This window comes from Vulpes lagopus, chromosome 23 (assembly GCF_018345385.1).
Source record: "Vulpes lagopus strain Blue_001 chromosome 23, ASM1834538v1, whole genome shotgun sequence".
NCBI lineage: Eukaryota > Metazoa > Chordata > Mammalia > Carnivora > Canidae > Vulpes > Vulpes lagopus.
The window spans coordinates 49,980,228-50,001,180 of record NC_054846.1 but is presented as its reverse complement, the minus strand read 5'-3'; the positions used below and the strand labels follow the sequence as shown (position 1 = coordinate 50,001,180).

Below are 20,953 nucleotides of genomic sequence, written 5' to 3'. Positions count from 1 at the left end.
AATGCAAAGTGCACTTGTGTGGCAAGAAAGCTCCAGGCTGAGGGAACAGAGGGAGGCTGTGCTGTGGTGGGGCCCTGGCCGAGGAGGCCATGGAGGATCTTGGGAGCTGCTGAGTGTCAAGCCAAGAAATAGGCACTTTGCAGGCTTTGCTCTGGACTGTGAGCCTGGGTGTGGGTCCCAACCTTCGATCTGTTCTGACTGGGTTTCACTCCCTTGGGCCTGCTCTTTGGAACTTTCTCTAGACAGCAGCGGAAGCCACGGCAGGTTCTTGATCGGGGAAGTGCTTACAAGTCACAGATCACAGAATAGTCTGGTTGGCAGGTTTCAAATCTAACCCTTTCAATTTGTAGATGAGAAAACTGAAGTCCAGAGAGGGGAAGTAACTTGCCCAGCATCACACAGCAAGCCAGTGGCAGAGCCAGGACTTGGACTCACCAGCCCCTCTGTTTGGAGCTCTCTCTCCTCTGCTGCAATCTGAGATGTCATCTGGGGGACTGAACTGGACGCAGAAGGCCACCAGGAGGCTACAGCCCCGCCTAGACCAGAGATCACAAGGCCGACCAGTCAGAAATGTTTATTGAGCCCTTCACCCTGTGGCCCATCTTGGGCCAATCTGAAGAGTCCATGTATTGCGTACCCACGCAGAAGGACAACAAAGAAAAGGAATCCGGTGGGCTTCAAGGAGGAGAAGACATGAGGCACATACAGTATTCTTGAGAAGGGGCATCAGAAGCCAACTTCCAGGAGGCTGTAGGAAGGCCTCCAGGAGAAGGAGTGGCCTATAACTCTGGTTCCCTGTGGTTCTTGACTAAGGTCTCCACCTCCTTCATGAACCGGAGACACAGCTCCTCTTCCCATGGCAAAGCAATGCACTGCACCGCCACAGGGAGTCCCACGGACCCTTGTAAGGCCTGCCAGAGAGAGGGTGGGGGGACTTAGAGCCTGCTTTCCAGTCGCAGGCCTGTGCCCAGCCCCCCTCACCACCATACGCCTTAGCCCCAACATCACATCCCCAGGCTCTATTAAGGTAGAGATGTCCTGGGTCTCAGGGTTCCAGGCTTCCTCAGCTCTCAGAGAAACCTGGAAAAACTATTCTGACTTTACCTGTCTCTAGTTCTCCAAGGTTAAGATGTAAAACCTGCTCCCTGTGCAGAGAGCTGACTGTAATCATGAAATATAAAAGTGATTATCCACCCAGTGTTCTCAGCAATGGAGGGAAGAATGTGCAAAGCCCTGATCCAGAGCCTGGTCATACTCCTGCAGTGAAAGAGGTACCTTGACCCCAAACACAGACTCAGGAACATGGGGACTGAACCTGAGTCCCTGCCATGAAATCCAAACATACTTATAGGAATTCAAACATGTTTTCATTGTTTTATGATGATGATAAGAACCCTTATTTGTCTATGTCCCTGGAGCCAAGTCAACTGGCTTCAAGTCCTGGCTCCCTCCACGTCAACTGCCCATGAGGTGTGGCGGCATTGGTCAAGTCTCTTAACCTACGTGTGCCCCCATTTCCAACTTTGTAAAACCTCACAGGACGGTTATCGGATTTAATGATTTAATATATATACAGCACTTTAAACAGCTCCTGGAACGGAGTAAGAGCTCAAGACACATTAGATAGTATCATTATTGTTATTTTCTCAGAATTCAGGTCAGCAGTTCCACTGGGTAACTCTAGCACTGAAATCAATTTCCCAAAAAGTAAGTTACTTAATGTCTGACTCAGACACATACATACTTTTCGGAGTCAGTCTGTCTCTCCTTCTCTTTCTCTGTGCCACCCAAGCAAGACAAGGTTGTTACTTTAGATCATGCATTAAATATGCGCATGAAGGGACACCTGGGTGGCTCAGCGGTTGAGTCTGCCTTTGGCCCAGGGTGTGATCCCAGGGTGCTGGAATTGAGTCTCACATCAGGCTCCTTGTGGGGAGCCTGCTTCTCCATCTGCCTATGTCTCTGCCTCTCTCTCTCTCTGTGTCTCTCATGAATAAACAAAGAAAATCTTTAAAAAATCTTTAAAATAAATCAATAAATAAATAAATAAAATTAAATAAAATAAAAAATATATGCGCGTGGAAATATTTCCTTTTGTGAAGCCACCTCCAAATTAGTAATGGTAGCATGTATCGAACACTTCTTAGATACAAAACCTGATGCTAATTGCTTTCCAGTGTTTTGATGGAGACTTTAGGACAAACTGCAAAATAGATATTTTAATTCCCATTTTCCTGGCGAAGAAATTGAGTCTCGGAGAGGAGCCGTGTCCAGTCCAGTTACCTAATAAGCTCCTAACCCAGGGCATTTGCTCTACTCTTCCTGCCTCTGGGGTCAACCTTCCCTACGGAAGTGGCAAGAAGATCGGTGGTTTTGTAGTCTCCCCGAACAAGGACAGAGGCTGACTTGGAGCTCAAAGCCTGAGTCTTCGGAGGTGGGGTGAGACCACAGCAGACGTGACAATGGATGAACGCCAGGCATGACTGGCCTCACCCCACTCCCACTCGGAGACCCAGTCCTGGCTTGTGCCCCTGGGGGAGAGGCCCGCAGAGGGGAACTGACCTCCCGGAAATATGTGTCAGAACTGTCTCCGTAGTATCCCTTGTAGAAGGCCAGGTCCTCCTCGTCCTGAGGCGTCACACTGGTGACCCGCACCACGCCAATAGGGAAGTTCAGGATGTTGTACAGGTGCAAGTAGGAGAAGCTATCTGTAGGAAGATCCAGGCAAGCCCGGGGAATCTTCAGCGGACTGAAGACTCCAGTAAAGAAGCGTGTTGGGTGAGCACCCCGTCGGCACTGCAGCCCCCAGCCTGCCACATGGCCCCTTTGGGTGCTGGGCGCCCCCCTGACCACGGCCTCCTGCTCTCCCCACAGGGCAGGAGAGAATGGATGCTATTGAATCCTTACTCAGGGCCAGGCCCTCAGGCCAGTGCTGGCCTCCTTCCACTGCTGATTCCTGGAGTCCTCTCCACCCTGTGGGGCGGAGGGGACTCTTCCCCGTGTACAAATGAGGAAACCGAGGTGGTTGACGGGGGAGGTGGTTTTTCATGGGCCACAGTGTTGTTGGTGGCTGAGGCATGCAAGTCAAGCCTGAGTTAAAAGGCAGCTCCTGTGCAGCAGCCACCCATACGCAGGGAATAAGTGACAGAGGAGGGGCGGTGATGTCACAGAGGACATGGGTGCAGGGCCAGGGACAGGATGCGCCTTTGGGCAGCCACGGTGGGGGGAGCCAGGGAAGAGGAGTCCAGGCTTGAGGTGGGTTTTCATTCTGCATTGATAACACCTCTGAGGCCTGTGCCTCTGCTGGGCAGGGCGGCCCCACTTCTCCCACTCCCTCCACTTCCCCCACCCTTCCCACCCCCCTACCCCCCATTCCCCCAACTCCCACCACTTCCCCCACCCCTTCCACTTCCCCCACCCCCCAACCCCCACGTTGCCCCATAAACTGCATTTCAGGGTGGCTAGACTAAAGCCACCTTCTGAAGTGAGACAGCAGGAAGTATGTTCAGAGCGAATGCATATGCTAAGTGAAAGAAGCCAGACACAAAAGCCTTCTTCCTTCTGATTCCATTTCTAGGAAACCCTAGGAAACGCCAAACTATAGTGACAGAAAGTAGATCAGTGGTTGCAGGATGCAGGGGCAGGGTGAACTGCCAAGGGCTATCAGGGAAACTTGGTGGATGATGATGAAAATAGTCTATTTTTATTATGACGGTGGTTATATAGCTATATGCATCTGTTAAAATTTATGAAATTACATTCTGAAAATTGGTCAGTCTCACAGCATGTAAATATATTTCAGTAAAGTTCATTTCTATCTTTTTTTTTTTTCTTTTTTAAGTAAGCTCTACACCCAACATGGGGCTTGAACTCATGACCCTGAGATCCGGAGTTGCATACTCTACTGACTGAGCCAGTCAGGTGCCCTTCAACAAAATTCATTTTCAAAGTGAATGGAAATTGGGAGTGTCTGCTAATGGGTACAGGTTTCTTTCAAAGATAATGGAAATGTTCTGCAATTAGATAGTGGTAGTTGTTGCACGGCATTCTAAATATACTCAAAACCACTAAATTGTACACTTAAAAATGATGAAATTTTATCTCAATTTAAGAATTTTTTTTTAATGGTGAATGGTGGGCAGCCCCGGTGGCTCAGCGGTTTAGCGCCGCCTTCAGCCCAGGGCATGATCCTGGAGACCCAGGATCGAGTCCCATGTTGGGCTCCCTGCATGGGGCCTGCTTCTTCCTCTGCCTGTGTCTCTGCCTCTCTCTCTCTGTCTCTGTGTCTCTCATGAATAAATAAATAAAATCTTAAAAAAAATAAAATAAATGGTGAATGGTGACAGAAGTCAAGGCCACAGAGGCTGTGTGAAGTCCCAGACTCCGGGTTTCAACCCCACCAGGACCAGTGTTGTCTCACCTGATGCCTTGCCAGAATAGCCTACATCGAAGGCAGGGTCCACAGCTGGTGTCAGCAGCACATCCAGGTCTAAGGACCTCCACCTGGCTATGAACTCTTGCCTATATTCCTGCAGGAACAGTGGGGGATGGGAGGGGCAAGACCAGCAGAGGTCACTGTTTGTAGGACAAGGTCAGGTGCGACCAAGCCTCCCAGTACATTAGGCATGGGGAAGAATTCCCAGACTGTGAGATGCAGACTAAGATATCTGGGGAGGGTCAGGGCCTTCCCAGGGGCCCAGGTGAAGGGATGGGAAGGGGAGACTCAGGCTGCATTATTTGGGAACAACATATCATCCTGGTGCCAAAGAGAGGGACTAAATTAACCTCCCAGGTCGCCAAGCCTTCCCATCCAGGTGTAACTGGACCTCCCCTTCAGGCCAGGACAGAGCTCTGCCCCCATCTAGCCACTCCTGTCACCACCCAGGTCTCTTGCTGCCCCTGCTCCAGCAGTCCCTTGAGATCTCTTCAGGCACACATCACCTCCACTGCACTGTGCTGCTCCCACAGCTTCTTGGGAGTCCTGGGGGAATAAGTAAGACTTCGAAGCCCAAAGGTTAGCATGAGAGGACCGACCCCCTTTTATACAAACAGGGACATTACAATCAAGAGCTAGAGCCTAGAACCTAGTCTCAATGCAGGCTGCAAATCAGCTGACGGGCTGGGAATGACCCTGTGTCATGTTCTCTGACCAAAACACCTTGCTTGTCCAGTGTTCCCAAGAGTACACACCATCTGGTCAATGCCCCCCCCCCCCAACTACAGGGACTCACAGGCTACCGCCAAAACCACAGATTCTTCCCCTAACCTGTGAGGCCCCCATCAGCCCTAAGGCTACTACAGTCCCAATTCCAAACTAACCCCAGCCCCAACCACAACCCAAACCCAAACCCAACCTCAACTCAGGCCCAACCTTTACCCCAGCCTAAGCTAATTCTAGCCTGAACTCAGAGCTTAACTCCAAATCAAACCCCAGCCCCAAAGTAGCCCCAATCCCAACCCTACTCAAAAGCCTAAATTCAACCAGTGTCAGACACGACCCTAAAAATCTAATTAGATCCCAAAGTCTAAATAGTCCTCGCCCCCAGTGGATGCCAACTCTAGCCACATGGCCCTTCCCCAATTCCCTCCACCCCGTGGAAGATGCTTGTGAGCCTCACCTGAAGAGACTAGCACTCACCTCACCCCACGCATCTCTTCTAAATTCTGGCTGGCTCGGGGTTCCTAGAGAAGGGGAGAGAAGGAGCGACCCATTCAGAAACCACAGGGCAACACCAACCTGCCCAGAATTGAGGTCCAGGAGAATCATCTCTGCTCAGCCCATTGACTTGGAAGCTTCTATTCTCCCACAAGCCTTGAGCCCTGTCTAGGCCCCCACCTCCTCTCTAAAACCCCTTCCTCTTTCTGAGGCACCCCTCTCTCTGAAAGTACCCCTCTCTTGTGGCCCCCATCACCCCTTTTGGTTCCTCTTCTCTGAGTCCCCACCACTCTCTGGGGCCCATTCTCCTCTCTGAGTCCTTCTCCAATCTGGGCTTCTCCCTTCCTGAATGCCCCCCCTACCACCACCACCACCTTGGGCTTATACTCACTATGTACTTCAGGATCCAGGCCAAGAAACACTTGAGTAGGTCTGGCAAGCGGAGCTGGTTGATCATTGTCTTCATGCAAGGGTCCACAATGTCCCCCTCACTGAGGAACCACAGACAGTTATAGCCTTTCGGCCATCAACTGGCTCTCGTAGCCACCCAACTGCCCCTCCAGAGGCAAGCCCTGGATGGAGATGAGACCCAAAGAGACACTTCTGTTCCCCTCACCCCCACCCCAGGAACACATGCATACCAAATATGGAGCCCGAGTAGCTGACTTGCTGTTTAAAGTGACACAATTAACCAGAGGCATCCCACCATCCCAGGCCCATAGTCCCTTCCTAGGGCCCGAGTCCCTGCCAGCCCCGCCCCCAATCCCATGCCCTATATCTGAGTCCTGACAAATGTACAGCTTCTCCAGAAGGGTGGCTCCTCCATCGGCAAACAGACCCCCCACGAACAGGTGTTTGACAGCATACTCTATGCGGGGGATGGAGAAGGGGATGACCTGGGAAACAGAGGCTGAGTCAGGGCCTGGAATGCCCGGGATCCTCTCTACCTCCCTCAGGATTTAAAGAGAGGATACCACGTCACTGCTCATCTCCATCCACCTTAGCCCCTCTGCTCGCATGCACCCCACACAGAGATGCCATGGCATTCAAGCAACCCTCATTTCCTGCCTGCTTCACTGTGATCCTGCCCCCATGCCATGTGCTTCACATATATGAGCTCATTTAATATTCACTACCCCGCGTGGTAGAAAACTGAGGCTCAGGGGAGTTAAGAGACTGGCCCAAGATTACATAGGTACATGTGTCACCAATGAGAAATTCTCAAAGGGGAGGCAGGACTAGGACAAGCCATTGGATGTGGGAGGCAAGGACTGGGGTGGGGAGGTGATTTTGAGGACAGAGATCTCCTTACGGCCCTTTGATGGAGGCAGAAACCCAAGCTATAGGAGTTATAGGAGTGAGTCCCTGAGTCCCAACCACTGAAGGGGGAAGCTGCAAAATCTGGATGCCTTCCTCACAGGGTGAGCCCACCCTGCCTCCACCTGCAGCCCATCAGTCTTCTCCAGGAAACTTAGGGGGAAACAGTGATGTTAGCAGCTCACACTCAGATCTAACTCCCTTTCTCTCTAAGAATAGCCCAGCCCAGCATCCTCACCAGTCTGGCTTCCCTCCCTATCCAGGGCTAAGCAAGCCTACCTGATGTCCTGCATCCTGGAGCAGCCTGGAGGTGAGCCTCATGGCCCTGGCCATGCTCGGAGATGGTTGGGTGAAGCCATCTGATTCACAGTAGCCTATTCGAAGGGGCTGGTTACTGGAGTATATCTGTGGGCAAGAAGGGCTGGGTGGGGGCTCTCAGGGGAGACTGGGTCTCTTGAAGAGCCAGACCAGGGCCTTGGGTCATGGTTGTCTTCAACCTAGAGGATTCTACAGAAGCTTCCCAAGAGCCCCTTCGGCTCCAAGGCCTCTCTATGTACTTTCCAGGCTCTAGGTCCTTTGGAGAAACCCCTGGAAGAGCAAATGGATGAGGACATAATTGGGTGGATGAAGTGGATAGGTAGATAGATTCATGAGTTGGGGGGTGGGCAGAGGGTTGAATGGATAGATGGGTGGATGGGAGAATGGATGGTTGGAATTGAGTGGGTAGGCAGGTAAGTAAGGAGATGAATAGACACAAAGACCTTTAAGCTAAGAAACAGCCAGGAGAGGATGGAGATGGAGAGATCAGTAGAGGCAAATAATGGATGATAGAAAGTGATCACGGGTTGATTATATTAGGATGTGTGGAGACATCAGATGAGTAGACATTGACTGAATGGTAGAGAGAGACTGTCCATATGGAGAAGGTTCTAGAGCAGTTAGGGCTGGCTTCAAAGTCCAGTTCTGCCAGTTACTAGCTATGTAACCTCACCTCATTTCCCCAAGTTTCCTTGCCTGTAAATGAGAAGCACAATGCTGGGGATCCCTGGGTGGCTCAGTGGTTTAGCACCACCTTCAGCCCTGGGGCGTGATCCTGGAGATCCGGGATCGAGTCCCACATTAGGCTCCCTGCACAGAGCCTGCTTCTCCCTCTGCCTGTGTCTCTGCCTCTCTCTCCTTCTGTGTCTCTCATGAATAAATAAATAAAATCTTTAAAAAAGAGAGAGAGAGAAGAATGATGCTTTCTATCAAATGAGTATTAGGATGAAGTACAAAGAGCTTGCACATAGTAGGTGCCAATAAATGTTATGAAATAAACTAATGAATAAATGAAGCTGCCAGAGCTGGAAGGGCCTGGAGCAATCTTCGTGTCCAACTTCTTTATTATACCAGTAGGGAGACTGAGGCCTAGAAAGATAACCTTGGCCAACGTTACCTGGAGGACTAAAAGCCCAGCTGAACCAGATACCAGACTCTCTAAACCATACCTGCTGAGTGTTATGTCTGTGTGTGTTGGGTATGTGACGATGGAGTCCTGCTCTGGGGGCAGTGTTAGCTATGGCTCCAAAGTAGCTGAGAGGCCAAAGCAGCTGGTATTCAGCAGGGGTGGGAGGTGAATATGGCTGAGGACTTCTTGGTCACTGGACCTTGGGCTGGGAAAGGAGGTCTTCACAGAAGATGGCCAGATGGTAGACATGTCAATGAGGAATGAAGGGAGGAGAGAGGTGGGAGCCCTCCAAGCCTGCTCCCCAGGCCAGCTCACCTCCTCCCTGAAGGGCATGAAAGGCACAGTGGGGTCCAGTCGGTGCATGTCTTCACTTAGCAGGGCTCGCAGACACAGCACCAGGCTCTCCACATCCCGGGCCATGGGGCCAGCCACCGTGGTCACTGAAGAGAGAAGAGACAGATTCCTCTCCTCCTTTCTGCTCTGGGGACCCCCACTGCCTGGCCTTGGGGGGTGGGGCCCAGGGCCATGATGAATGTCAAAGGGGCCCTGGGGCCAATCTGGGTCAGGGATTGAGGACAAGGAAAGTTGCAGGCTGGTGCCTAACTGGAGAATCCCCTCTGGGGCAGAACATCAGGAGACAAGTAGGAGGGATTAAAGCTAAATAGTAGGAAGCACTTCTCACTGGCCTAGGGGAAGGCCAGGCGGGAGCCATGCTGTCCCCTCAAGCGCTTCATCACCAAGGGAGCTAATCTGTCTGAGACAGGGGCTGAGTGAAACGTCTTTGGGAGGAAGGCAGACAGATTTTCTTTCAATGGATATGGCCACAGGCACAGACAGGAGCATACCTGATTTCTGGCCCTTGATAGCAGAGGCAACTCCAGAGTAGCTGCAAAACCCCACCCACACAGTATCCAGCTCAGCACTTGCAGGGAGGAGCCTGAGTGCCAAGTACTTCCTGAGGGCCCAGCACCCAGAAAGAGGAGCTGCTTCAACCCTGCCATGACCCTACTGCCCACAGCATTAAGTCTGAACTCTCTGAATGCCTCCGAGGCTCTGGAGTATCCGCTTCTTCCATGGCTTCCCCTGCCAGCCCTTCCACATACACACATTACTCCAGGCAAAGTAAGCAGCTCAGTTTACATCTCTGTATACCCATCCTTCAAAGCCAAGCTCAGATTCCTTCTCTTTAAGGAAACTTTCCCTTCCCTTGTCCTGCCTCTGAAAGTTTAAAGTCTGGGCTTTTAATAAAACTCTGTTGAAGAAAAATGTCAGCTTTATCCTGTGATTCCCACAGGCTTTGACCATCTCTGAAACCCCACCACTTTCTGACTAAGCCATTTTCATGTCTAAGAGCACAAAAGGGGCTGGGACTGGGTCTGACAGTGTTCTGTGTCCCCAACATAGGGGCCACCCCAGTGTAGGTACTCAGGGTGGGGCTAAAAGATGAGTGAATGAATGAACAGAGGCAGATATGGGTGGATAGATAGTTGGCTAGGTGAGGGGATGACCGGGGAGGTAAATGGATGAGTGAGTGAATTAACAAATGGAAGGAAGGATGTGTATACATTTTTCAAGGGCTTCAATATTCATCCTTTTGTTTACCGATATATCCCATGTACCTAGGACACTGTCAATCACAGAGGGAACACTCAATAAATGTTTGTTAGATAAACTAAATGGTGGATGAACAGTGACATTGATTGATGGATAGAAACTGGGATGATGACTGTAAGGGTGGGTGAATGGACAAAGGATGGATAGATGGAAAAATAAATGGACCAATGGGTGACTAAAGGAACAGGGAGGGAGAGGAGTCGATGTAAAGATAAATGAATTAATGAACAAATGAATTCATGAGTGAATGGAAGGTCTTTTCTATTGTCACCTATACCAGACATGGTGTGTTTATCTGGGGCTGAAACAGGAGTTCTTTGAAGCCCCCCTACCGTTAGCCACTTCCCCTAGTACTGAGATGAATGGATAAGACTAGATGTGCCAAGCAGACCCTCTGCACCCCCAGACCTCTGTTCCCCTAGGCTGGGCTGAGCCTCCCCTTCCCCCTACACCAGCACCAAGTACCTGAGACGGTATCCTGTTGTCCGGAGGCCACAGACACCACAAAAGCTGGCTGGTATGCGGATGCTGCCTCCGGTGTCAGTACCCATGCCCAGGATGGAACCCCCTTGTGCAAGCAGGACTCCCTCGCCCCCCGAGGAGCCCCCTGGTGACTTCTTTAAGCGCAGAGGGTTCAGAGTCTGTCCGTAGATGGGGTTGCTGCACTCAGAGCTGACGGAAGCAGAAGAAAGGGGGGCTGGGAGGTGAAGGTTGAACTGGGGAAACATCCCTCCCCATGTAGAGACCGATGCCCTCAGGAGTCCACCCGGGGCCTGCTTTGGTTCCCAAGCTCGTCCCCAGGGCTGAGCCCTCCTAGTCTCCCTTACGGCTGAGGGGAGGGCGCACGGAAAAGACCAAGAGTGGACACCAACCACAACTCCTAACTTAAGGACAGGAGGCCCCAGCCCTGCTGCCAGAGTTGGGAACAGGTTCCTCACAAAAGTAGGTAGTCTAAATGCTGAGGGAAAAGAGAGAGAATCAAGGGTGAGAAAAACTATGAGAGAGAGAAACTGAGATAATTAGGGAACTGGAAACTCTTCAGAACCTCAGAGCCTGAGGGCCCGTAGAGACTGTGAAGTCCACCCACACATTATAAAATAAGGAAACCAGGGCGCCTGGGTGGCTCAGTCAGATAGTCGTCTCCCTTTGGCTCAGGTCATGATCCCGGAGTCCTGGGATCGAACCCCAAGTTGAATGGGGCTCCCTGCTCAGCAGGGAGTCTGCTTCTCCCTCTCTCTCTGCCCTTCCCTGCTCATGTGTGCTCTCTCTCTCTCTTTCATAAATAAATAAAATCTTTTAAAAAATAAAAAGATGAAGAAACCGAGGCTCAGAGGACAGAAAAGACGGTCAACTTGACTGGCCCTCACCTCACCCTCCGCCCTGAATTGATACTTAAGTTGCCACCAGTCCTGGGCCCAGCCCCAAGCCCAGCCCCGCCTCCCCACTTCAGAGACCTGAACAGTGTCTGGGGGATGTTGGTCTTAACGAAGGGAATAGCTCCCTGGGCCTTCAGCACTTTCACAATGACCCCGTCCTTGGCCGCTGGCTTCTCCAGGAACTGGACCAGGCCACACGTAGAGTCATGGCCCTGCAAGGAAGTGACATTAACTCCAGCCCATCGGGGTCAGGATGCAACCGCCCAGCGGACAGACTCTCATCCTCACTCTGCTCTCAATCACACACATTGTCACGGCCACTGAGACACACCTGCTATCCCCCTACGAGGTTCACGAGTGGCAGAAGAACGTGGTGGGCCAGAGCCAGACTGTCGGGCTCAGATCCCAGCTGGCCACGTTCTAGTTGTGCATCCTTCATTCAGTAACTCACCCAAAGTCACACACTCCGATGCTCACAAGCTCGGTGATATGTGAGGCGCACGAACATGCACACGTACGAACGTGTCCCTCCGGCTCACCTTGCAGTTGAAGGGGTCCTTGAGGCTGATGGGGACCCCATAGAGAAGGCCTCTCTCAGTCTTCTTGAGTTTCTTCAATGCCTGCAGTTGTTCCTCACACTCGTCCAGAAAATCCGTCAGGCAGTTTACCTCCTGGTGCACCGTCAGTGCCTGAGCAACAGTGAAGGGGTCGGGATAAGGGGCTCAGGCTGAGGCCAGACACAGGGCCAAGGCAGCTGGAGCACCAAGATGTCACAGCTGCCCCCCCACCTGTGAAGAGGACAACAGGTGACAGTCCCCACCCCAGTCCTGACCCCGAACCCCACCTCCTCTAAGTAGCTACAGAGGACGCTCTCCAGACTGAGCTCTTCATCCCACAGCTTCTGGACCAGCCTGTCCAGGGGCAGCTCCAAGATGGGCCTGGGGTCCAGGGACGGCTCCTGTGCAGAGGGGACAGCAGAGGCAATGACTGCTTCACTCCAAGCCACTCCCACCTACTCAGCATCACATCCCCACACTCCACTGGATACACAGCTGCATGCCCCTCACCCCTCCACCTGCTCCGCATAGGTTCCCGTGTGCATCCTTAGCATGAAGGACATTTCCTGGGATGTCTCCAGGCTGGCATGAAAGCCCAAGGGGGCAGATGTCCTCTTGCCTCCGCCTCCCTAGTGCCCAGCCTGAGGCCTGGCACGGAGGAGGGCTGCCCCCCACCCGTGTTCCCACCTAGAAGGGGCACAAGTGCTGTGGGAGTGGCTCTGTCTGCATGTTGTAGGATTCAAGGGTTATGGAAGTGAGGTTCATCTCTGTACGGTTTGCCTCTAGGGTCACCCCAACATCCCAGCTTTCCTTCCTACCCAGCCTTCCCACTCCTGGTGACCTGACCTGAGGAAGGGCAAGATCCAGTCTGGGTGGCAGGAGAGCAGGGACCCGGCCTTGGGCACACACACTGCTGGTCAGCTAAGTGACCCAGAGTGGATCCCTTCCCTCCCATGGCCATCGTCACTCCAAAGAAGAAAGGACTAGAAGCCAAACATGAGTTACCCAGCTGCTGCGAGCCCCATCCTTTGGGGTCTGAGGGGAGGCCTGACAGCAGCCCCTTAGGACTCTTGTCAGAGGCAAGTGTGACATAAGGACCTGGCACACAGCAGGCGCTTAGGAAGGTGAGGTTGTCTTCCTTTGTCCTGCTGGGCCCCAGATCGCCCCCACCCCTAAGCCAGAGCGGGGGCTGGGTGGGAAGACAACATGGTGGGCCTTTCCTGGTCCTGGAGGGGAAGGTGCCAGACAAGGGAACTTCCCTGGGTGGTTACGGGCCCCCAAGGCTTCTCTTGAATTCTTCTTAGTCCTCATCTTACTGTCCTCAGTAGCATGTGACTCTTAGACTCTTTCCTTCTGGAAACTTTATGCCCTCAACTCTCCTGGCTTCCTCCTGTCCCGGACAGCTCCTTCTCAATCTCCTCTGCCCCTCTTCGTTCCTCTAAATAAATGTCGGTGCTCTTCAGGCCTTGGCCGCCTCTCTGCCTTCCCACCTACCTTCCCTGAGTAACCTTAGCAGCCAGACGTGTCCCAGATTTCCCTGTGTCTGCAGCCCGGGCCTATTTCCTGCTATACCTCGGACCCACTTACTGACCCACAAGTCCACGGACACCCCGGGACTGATGGCTTTTCTCTCAAACCTGTTCTTCATGAAATTCCCAGTTGATGGTACTCATGTCACCACAGCAAAAATCCTCAGAGTCATCCCGGATCACTTCCTCACATCCCAGCTCTGATGAGAGTCGTGATAGCTCATCTCAATCACATGGAAGATGTGTTAACAGCACTCAATAAGTTTCAGGCCACATTCCAAGCATCTTACATATAATAGCTCATATCACTTACGACAACAACAACCTGAGGAGGTAGAGTGCGTTTTTTTCTCATGTTACAGTATAAAGAGACACTGAGGCACAGAGAGCTATTTGTCCAAAGACCCAGCTCATTAAGCGGCAGGGCCTGGGTGCACACCTGGTGCCGGGCCCCGCGACCATTCTCTTACCCACACGTATCGCTGATAGGTATTTCTGCCTCCTTCACATCTCCCACCTCTGACTCTCCAGGCTCCTTGCCTAGAATCTTCTCTGTCTCAGTATTCTCGGCAGCCTCCTCATTGGCTTCCCTGCCTCTAGTCTCTACCCCTCCAGCTCAGCCTCTTCGTTACAGCCCAGGGGACCCTTTTCAGATAAAGCCCATAGGTCCCAACTGCCCTCCGAATAAAGTTGCAAAACCACTCTCCTCGGTGTGTTTTACAGACCTTTCACTGTAAGCATGTAACGTGTGTTCGTGTACGGACACACCAAGATTCACATTTACTGAGTACTTACTGTGTGGCTGGGAACCGTGTTAAGCACTTGGCCTGCACCATTTCATGAAATCCTCATGAAAACCCTTGGGTAGGTGCTTTTATTATCAATATTTTCACTTCACCAATAAAAGCAACTAGGACACACAGAGATTAACTCTCTGCCCCAAAGTCATAAAAGCAGACTTTTTTTTTTTTTTTAAGGATTTCTTTTTTTTTTTTTTTTAATCTTTTCCTTTTTTTTTTTAAGATTTTATTTATTTATTCATAGACACAGAGAGAGGCAGAGACACACACAGGCAGAGGGAGAAGCAGGCTCCATGCAGGGAGCCCGATGTGGGACTCGATCCCAGGTCTTCCAGGATCACACCCCAGGCTGCAGGCGGCACCAAACCGCTGTGCCACCGGGGCTGCCCAAAGTAGAGAGACTTAAACCAAGGTTGTCTACACCCTCACCACTACCCTCAAATGGCTCTTGGGGAGGGAAGCTTTTCTGATGAAGCACTTCCTGAGTGCCAGGCACTCTACTAGGCCTTTTCCCTGCCTGGGTCCTGGTAGGCCCATGTCAGCACCCTTGTCTTTCTCTGCCCCTGTCCCATATTCTGCTGTTTAGCCACACTGCCCAGTCCCTGAACTTGCTGGGCCTTTTTGCCACCTTGGTGTCTGAGTTCGGAACTCCCCTCCCCGTATGCCACAGGGACTTTCAGAAGAGCCCAGACGTGGATCCTTCTAGAATAGGGAGGGCATTTGGCTAGAATGCACCTCAGTGGCTGCACTGTGGCTAAAATGAAATCCTTCTGAGTCACTTAGCAAAAAGCCACTCACACGAGTACTCCACTGTCCCCAGCTGCCCTAGGCCCTGCCTTGGGACTCCGCCCTCTCTTCACAGTCCAGCAGGTAAAAGGTTAATGCCCAGCCCAGCAGGGACCCTCTAGGCACAGCCTCTGATTCCCTCAAGGACTGAGAAGACCCAGCCTATGCTCAGCCCTTGCCCTCACCCCCCCCCCCAGAGCCCTAAGGAGTCCCAGTAGGACCCCCTCCAGGGACCATCCACACACACAGTGACCATAGGCTCCAACCAAGACTGCCTGTCAACCCTGATTCCTACCCATCTACCTGGAGAGATGACACTGCTGGTGGCACGCCTGTTGGGACGTGCCCAGCGTCCATCTGGGCCTCTGAAGGACCTCCCCTGCAGTTGTCCTCACATGGCCACTGGTAAAAAGGGGAGACTCTCGGGGAGCTGGGGAGCGGTGGGGAGAGCAGACCAAGGGAGCTAATGGGGGCCACTGGAGGCGGCTGCTGGGACTGCTCCTCTGCCAGCACAGTGGGCACCCCAGGGACTGGGGCAGGTGGGGCTTTCAAGGGCCCAGCAATACATTCACAAACACAGTTACTCTTACTCGAGTGTCCCTTCCACCTAAAAGAATAAATTCATTGAAACTCACTACACACTGGCCCAACAAGGACAACATTAGTTTTACTGTTACTAAAGTGAGAGCCCTCACTTAGCTCCTGCTTGCTGCGAGCCAGACCCCACTGTGAACACTGACCAGCTGACCTAAGCACAACAACTGTAGTCCTCACCCCGTTGGAGACATGAGGCTGTTAAAGCACGAAGGACTTATTTACTATATACACATGTTGTGCCATATTGTCGGTTGGACAAGTGACCCTTGGTATGGGCTCAGGTTGTGATCTCAGGGTCGTGAGAGCCGGTGTTGGGCTCGGCATGGAGTCCACTTGAACTCTCCCTCTCCCTCTCCTGCTGCCTCGCCACCCCGCGCTCTCTCTCTCTAATAAATAAATAAATCTTATAAATAAATAAATAAATAAATAAATAAATAAATAAATAAATAAATTTTAAAAATGCATCGGAGTCAGGATTCAAACACAGACAGCGGAGCCGTCTTTGAACGACCTTTTTTTAAAAAAAGATTTTATTTATTTATTTATTTGAGGGGTGGTGTGGAGGGGCAGAGGGAGAGAGAATCTCAAGCCAACTCCAGGCTAAGCACAGAGCCTGATGCAGAGCTCGATCTCACCACCTTGAGAGCATGACCTGAACCAAAACCAAGAGTTGAAAAAAACAAAAAACAAAATAAATAAGTAAATAAATAAATAATAAAATTTTTTAAAAAGAAAAAAAAAACAAGAGTTGGACACTTAACCAACTGAGCCATCCAGGTGCCTCGAGATTGCTATAATTTATTTTGCCATTCTTCTTTTTTTTCTTTCAGATTTTATTTATTTATTTATTTATTTGAGAAAGAGAGAGAGAGAGAGAGACCGAGATAGCACAAGTGGGGGTGGGGAGAGGGAGAAGCAGGCTCCCGCTGAGTGGGGAGCCCAATGCAGGACTCCATCCCAGGAACCTGGGATGACTTGAGCTGAAGGCAGATGCTTAACTGACCAAGCCACCCCTATTATTCCCCTTTAATAATAATGTTTATGACTTAGCTGAGAATACAGATGCTTAATTATATAGAATCTGAGAGCATTAGAATAGCTAGACAATTATGAGCATACTTGCTATAGGTTTGGCAGAAGCTGAGTGAGGACTCAGTCCAAGGAGTGACATCACTGATGTGTACAGAAAGTCTCTACTTAATGAGACTGCCAGTCACCCAATAACTCTCAGTTTATTGGGAGATCTTTGAAAGATTGGGAAATCTTCCAAAGATGTGAGCCACTCAAAAGATCCCCACAAGTGTTCTAAAAATTAACACATTACTTGGACATTATTAGGATAATTTGATGAAAGAACTGAGCCTCAACTTATATCACTTACTTTTTAAAAATATTTTATTTATTTATTCATGAGAGACACACAGAGAGAGAAGCAGAGACACAGACAAAGGGAGAGGCAGGCTCCATGCATGGAGCCCAACACGGGACTCGATCCCGGGTCTCCAGGATCACGCCCTGAGCCGATGGCAGACGCTCAACCACTGAGCCACCCAGGTGTCCCAACTTCTATCATTTTCAAGTCTTTTTAACACATATTTTGGGTTAGAACAAATCCCCCTCTTGCCAAGTCCCACGGCTCCATGCCTATCTCACCTTCTCTGTTCTCAACTGGCGCTGCCTCCTATCATGGTTTAAAAATCAAAGGAAATATATTGTTACGTTGTTATCAACGTATCAACATATTATTCATATTTATAGAGTGGTTGTGAAATATGTTTAATATAAAAACTCTAAAAAAATAAAAAATAAATAGAAACTCTCAACCTTCAGGGAGGCTAATTCCCCCTGAGGTGACCAGAGCTTTCCAGCCAGCCGCCTTCAGCCGTGAGCAGCTTGTCTATTATCCAGTGGACTGTGAGTATTATTTTCTATGTGCTCTACAGAAACAGTGATCTCAGGCTTTCCTCTCTCCGGCACTGCCTTTCCTCCTCCTTCCTCCTTTTGGAAAACTACACATCCTGTAAGGCTCAGCTCCAGGACCACCTCTCTGCGAAGCCTTCCCCACCCAGCCCTCTCCAGGTGGACCAAAGCCCTTCCTGCTGAGCCCTAGAGCTCTGCGGACATCCGGCCTTCACCACACTCAGCTGAGCTGCCTCCCATCACAGTTTGCGTAGATCTGTTCCCACCAGCAGGCCCCATTAGGACCAGGAGCACGTTTAAGGCAAGTCGAAGTCAGATGTCAGATTCATCTTGCTTATGAATCTGTCCCCAGGGTCCAGCAAAAGGCAAGACCCAGAGGAGCCCTCTGTAAAATTTTGTTAAGCTGAACTGAATTGGATTTTTTTGAACCCTGCCAGGGTTTGGCCTGTGTCTCAGTCCCCTACCTCCCTGGGACATATTGCTGGACACCTGAAGCCTTGAGGTGGGAAGGTACCCAGGACAGACTTGTGTGGCTTTGCTGGGGAGAGAATAAGATACTGAGAGCCAGGAGGCCTGTAGCCTTGGGGGAAAGCTGGAGATCCCAGGGGTGACCTCACCCTAAACCCCTTCCACCGGCCAACCGACACACACACACACTCCCACCGGCTCCACATCCCAGATGCCCCCACGTATACCAAACAGATGCCCAGACCAACACAGAAGCGGATGTCCTCATGCGTCAGGCACCTGGCCACACACATACATGCTCAACCATTCAGACCCAAACCAGCCACACGCATCTAGATGTACACACTTGAATCAGTAATATAACACATACACAGCCAGCCAGGCACACACACCACAAGCCCATGACACAAGCTCACACAGCCAGGCATCCCACTCGACCAACACACAAGAACAAGCTAGCAGGAGGCACACATAGGCAGGTTCTGGTGTGTGCAGTAAAGGCACCCAAACCCACCTCCACACGCGTGCGCACATGCACACACACACACACACACACACACACACACACGAGAATCCTCTCCATCACGCTGATTCACCACAGCAACCCCATTAGCCCAGATTTCCTGCTCACCAACCGGGGAGGGGCAGCTGCTCTCTGGGGGCAGATTGATTTATCCAACTAATTAGCCCCAATTAATATTAATACACATTCTCAGGAACTGTAGCAGCTCAGGCAGAGAACCTGCCCCTCGGGGCCATCAATCACCATCCAGGGGACGGCAGAGGACACTCAGGAACTCCAGAGCGTGAGGCTAGCACCCCGGGCCCTGGCCCCAGCCCCCACTCCCAGGGCTCCCAGGGAGCCCGTCACCATCAACCACAGCTGGGAATCCCGAGGTACCATAAGCCCACCCCTCACAGGGCAGTTGGGGAGCCCAGAAAGGGGCTGTCACGTTTTGCAGGCCCCCCAGCAGACCCCAAGAATGATGGAGGGTGGGCTGCCTCCCCTTCCCACCCTGCTCTCTGCCACCCTGGGCAGGTTCTGCTGGGACACCCACAGCTCAGTCCTTTCACCTTCAAGTCCCAGCCCAGCCACGATGACTGCCCCAGGGCCTTGAAATGTCCTCACCTAAGCTGTCAAAAGTCCCTTTAAGACGCATAGCTTCCTGGGAGGACCCCAATCCCAATGACCACTCTGTGCTTTGCATCTATCAGGTGCTCTCAAACATTTGCAGACCCCGGGTGTGGGGGCATGGGCGGGAGAAGGTGTAGCCAGGGTTCCTGTGTCAGTGGGGTTTGGGGGTATGCAGGGGCTGAAAGAGACTGGAAAGAAGATCTTCTGCCTCCAATCACTGCCATCAATTTATCTTCTTTCTTTTTTTTTTTTTTTTTAAGATTTTATTTATTTATTTGAGAGAGAGAGAGAGAGCAAGCACGAGCAGGAGGGAGGGAGAAGCAGACTGCCCGCTGAGCAGGGAGGCCGACGACGTAGGCCTTGAACCCAGGACTCCAGGATCACGACCTGAGCCGAAGGCAGACACCCCACTGGCTGAGCCACCAGAAGCCCCAGTTTATCTCATTTCAACAAATAGCTTAAGTGAACACCCACCACGTTACTGAGTCATGTGGGGGCTCTGGGAAAACAAAGGAAAAACGGCCCCCCAGCTCATAGGCCCAGAGTGCATGGCTGGAGGGGGAACGGAGAGCAACACAAAAGCCAGCATGGGGGGGTGCAGGAGTGCCCCCACCAGGCTCCTCGTCTTCTGAAGGCAACGGGGCAATGGCCCTGAGGTGGGACCCACCTGTTGGGATGGAGGGCTGGGGACCCAGGGATAGATGTCCACTCACCTGCTCCCGGAGACGCCGTGCCAGGGCTTCCATCCGCTGCAGTGCCTCCACCCGGCGCTTCTGTGCCCTGGGGATCTTGCTCCGCGCTGGAGCACGCTGCCAGGAGTGCAGGGCAGCCACCAGCAGGGCCAGCAGGAGCAGCACCAGCAGCCAAGCCACCCCAGGCATCATGGAACCTGTTTGGACACAGCAACTGCTCCCTCAGGAGCACCACTTGCTTGCTTGCCAGCTATATGCTGGAGCACCCTCCCACGGCAGGATCACAGAGGGACAGAAACCACATATGACTCTGCCTGGGGCAGGATCCAAACTCCTCCCACCCAGTCCTTCTACCTACCTGGGCCTCCCGGGACCAAGCCCTCGTGCCCCAGGCGATGCAGAGGAAGAGGCTTTGGCAGAGACAAGCATGAGAGGCGGCCAAGCCTGCAGGTGGGCAGGTGACCAGGCTCTGACCAGACCTCCTCACATCCTTCTCCCCCACCCCACCCCTCATACACCCCACCAGAACCCTAGTCTGACCCATGGTAGCTCCTAATGGAGCTGCCCCTGGGGTTTCCTGTTTCTTCCAGAATAATTGCCAGCCCCCTTAACATGGTTCACAGGCTACATAGATGTAGACTGAACCGGTTCACTCTGGAGGGCGTCTGAGGCCCAAGCAGAGAAAAAAGGAGGGACTCTGGGGGCCGGGCAGGGTTCTGAAGGCCTCAGCCCCAGGGGAGACGATACAAGGGAGTGAGGACAGAGCAGTCAGGCATAGCCCCCTCCCCTGCCTCTGCTACCCTAGCTGCACTCTCATTCTTGACTGTAACACAAGGCCACATTCGTGATCCTGGGATTCCAGCCTCCTGGTAGACTGGTTCCCCCTTCCAGACTCATTTCCCATCTTCTCATCATTCCAGGAGCCCCCTATAGGCAGGGGGAGCAGTGGAGGGGAGTATGGAAGCTGGGGAGGTGAGGAGGTGCAGGTGGCTTCCTGGCAGAAGAGCAAAAAGTGATGGGAAGATATGGGGAAGCAGAACTGGAAGGACTGGTTTGGGA

At 52.0% G+C, this 20,953-nt stretch overlaps 1 protein-coding gene across 1 annotated transcript; it reads right to left on the bottom strand.

The window, feature by feature from the left end:
• Positions 1-575: 575 nt before the first annotated feature.
• On the bottom strand, positions 576-20,363 carry LOC121480974 (fatty-acid amide hydrolase 1-like). Its single transcript, XM_041737940.1, has 15 exons — positions 19,916-20,363; positions 12,255-12,368; positions 11,950-12,099; positions 11,489-11,622; positions 10,500-10,706; positions 9,266-9,306; positions 8,736-8,860; positions 7,253-7,378; positions 6,455-6,552; positions 6,048-6,147; positions 5,639-5,682; positions 4,942-4,981; positions 4,421-4,529; positions 2,563-2,708; positions 576-911 (listed from the first exon to the last, which is right to left on the bottom strand). The coding sequence occupies exons 1-15, from the start codon at positions 20,084-20,086 to the stop codon at positions 780-782; spliced, it is 1,737 nt and encodes a 578-aa protein (XP_041593874.1). The 5' UTR covers positions 20,087-20,363; the 3' UTR covers positions 576-779.
• Positions 20,364-20,953: the final 590 nt, after the last annotated feature.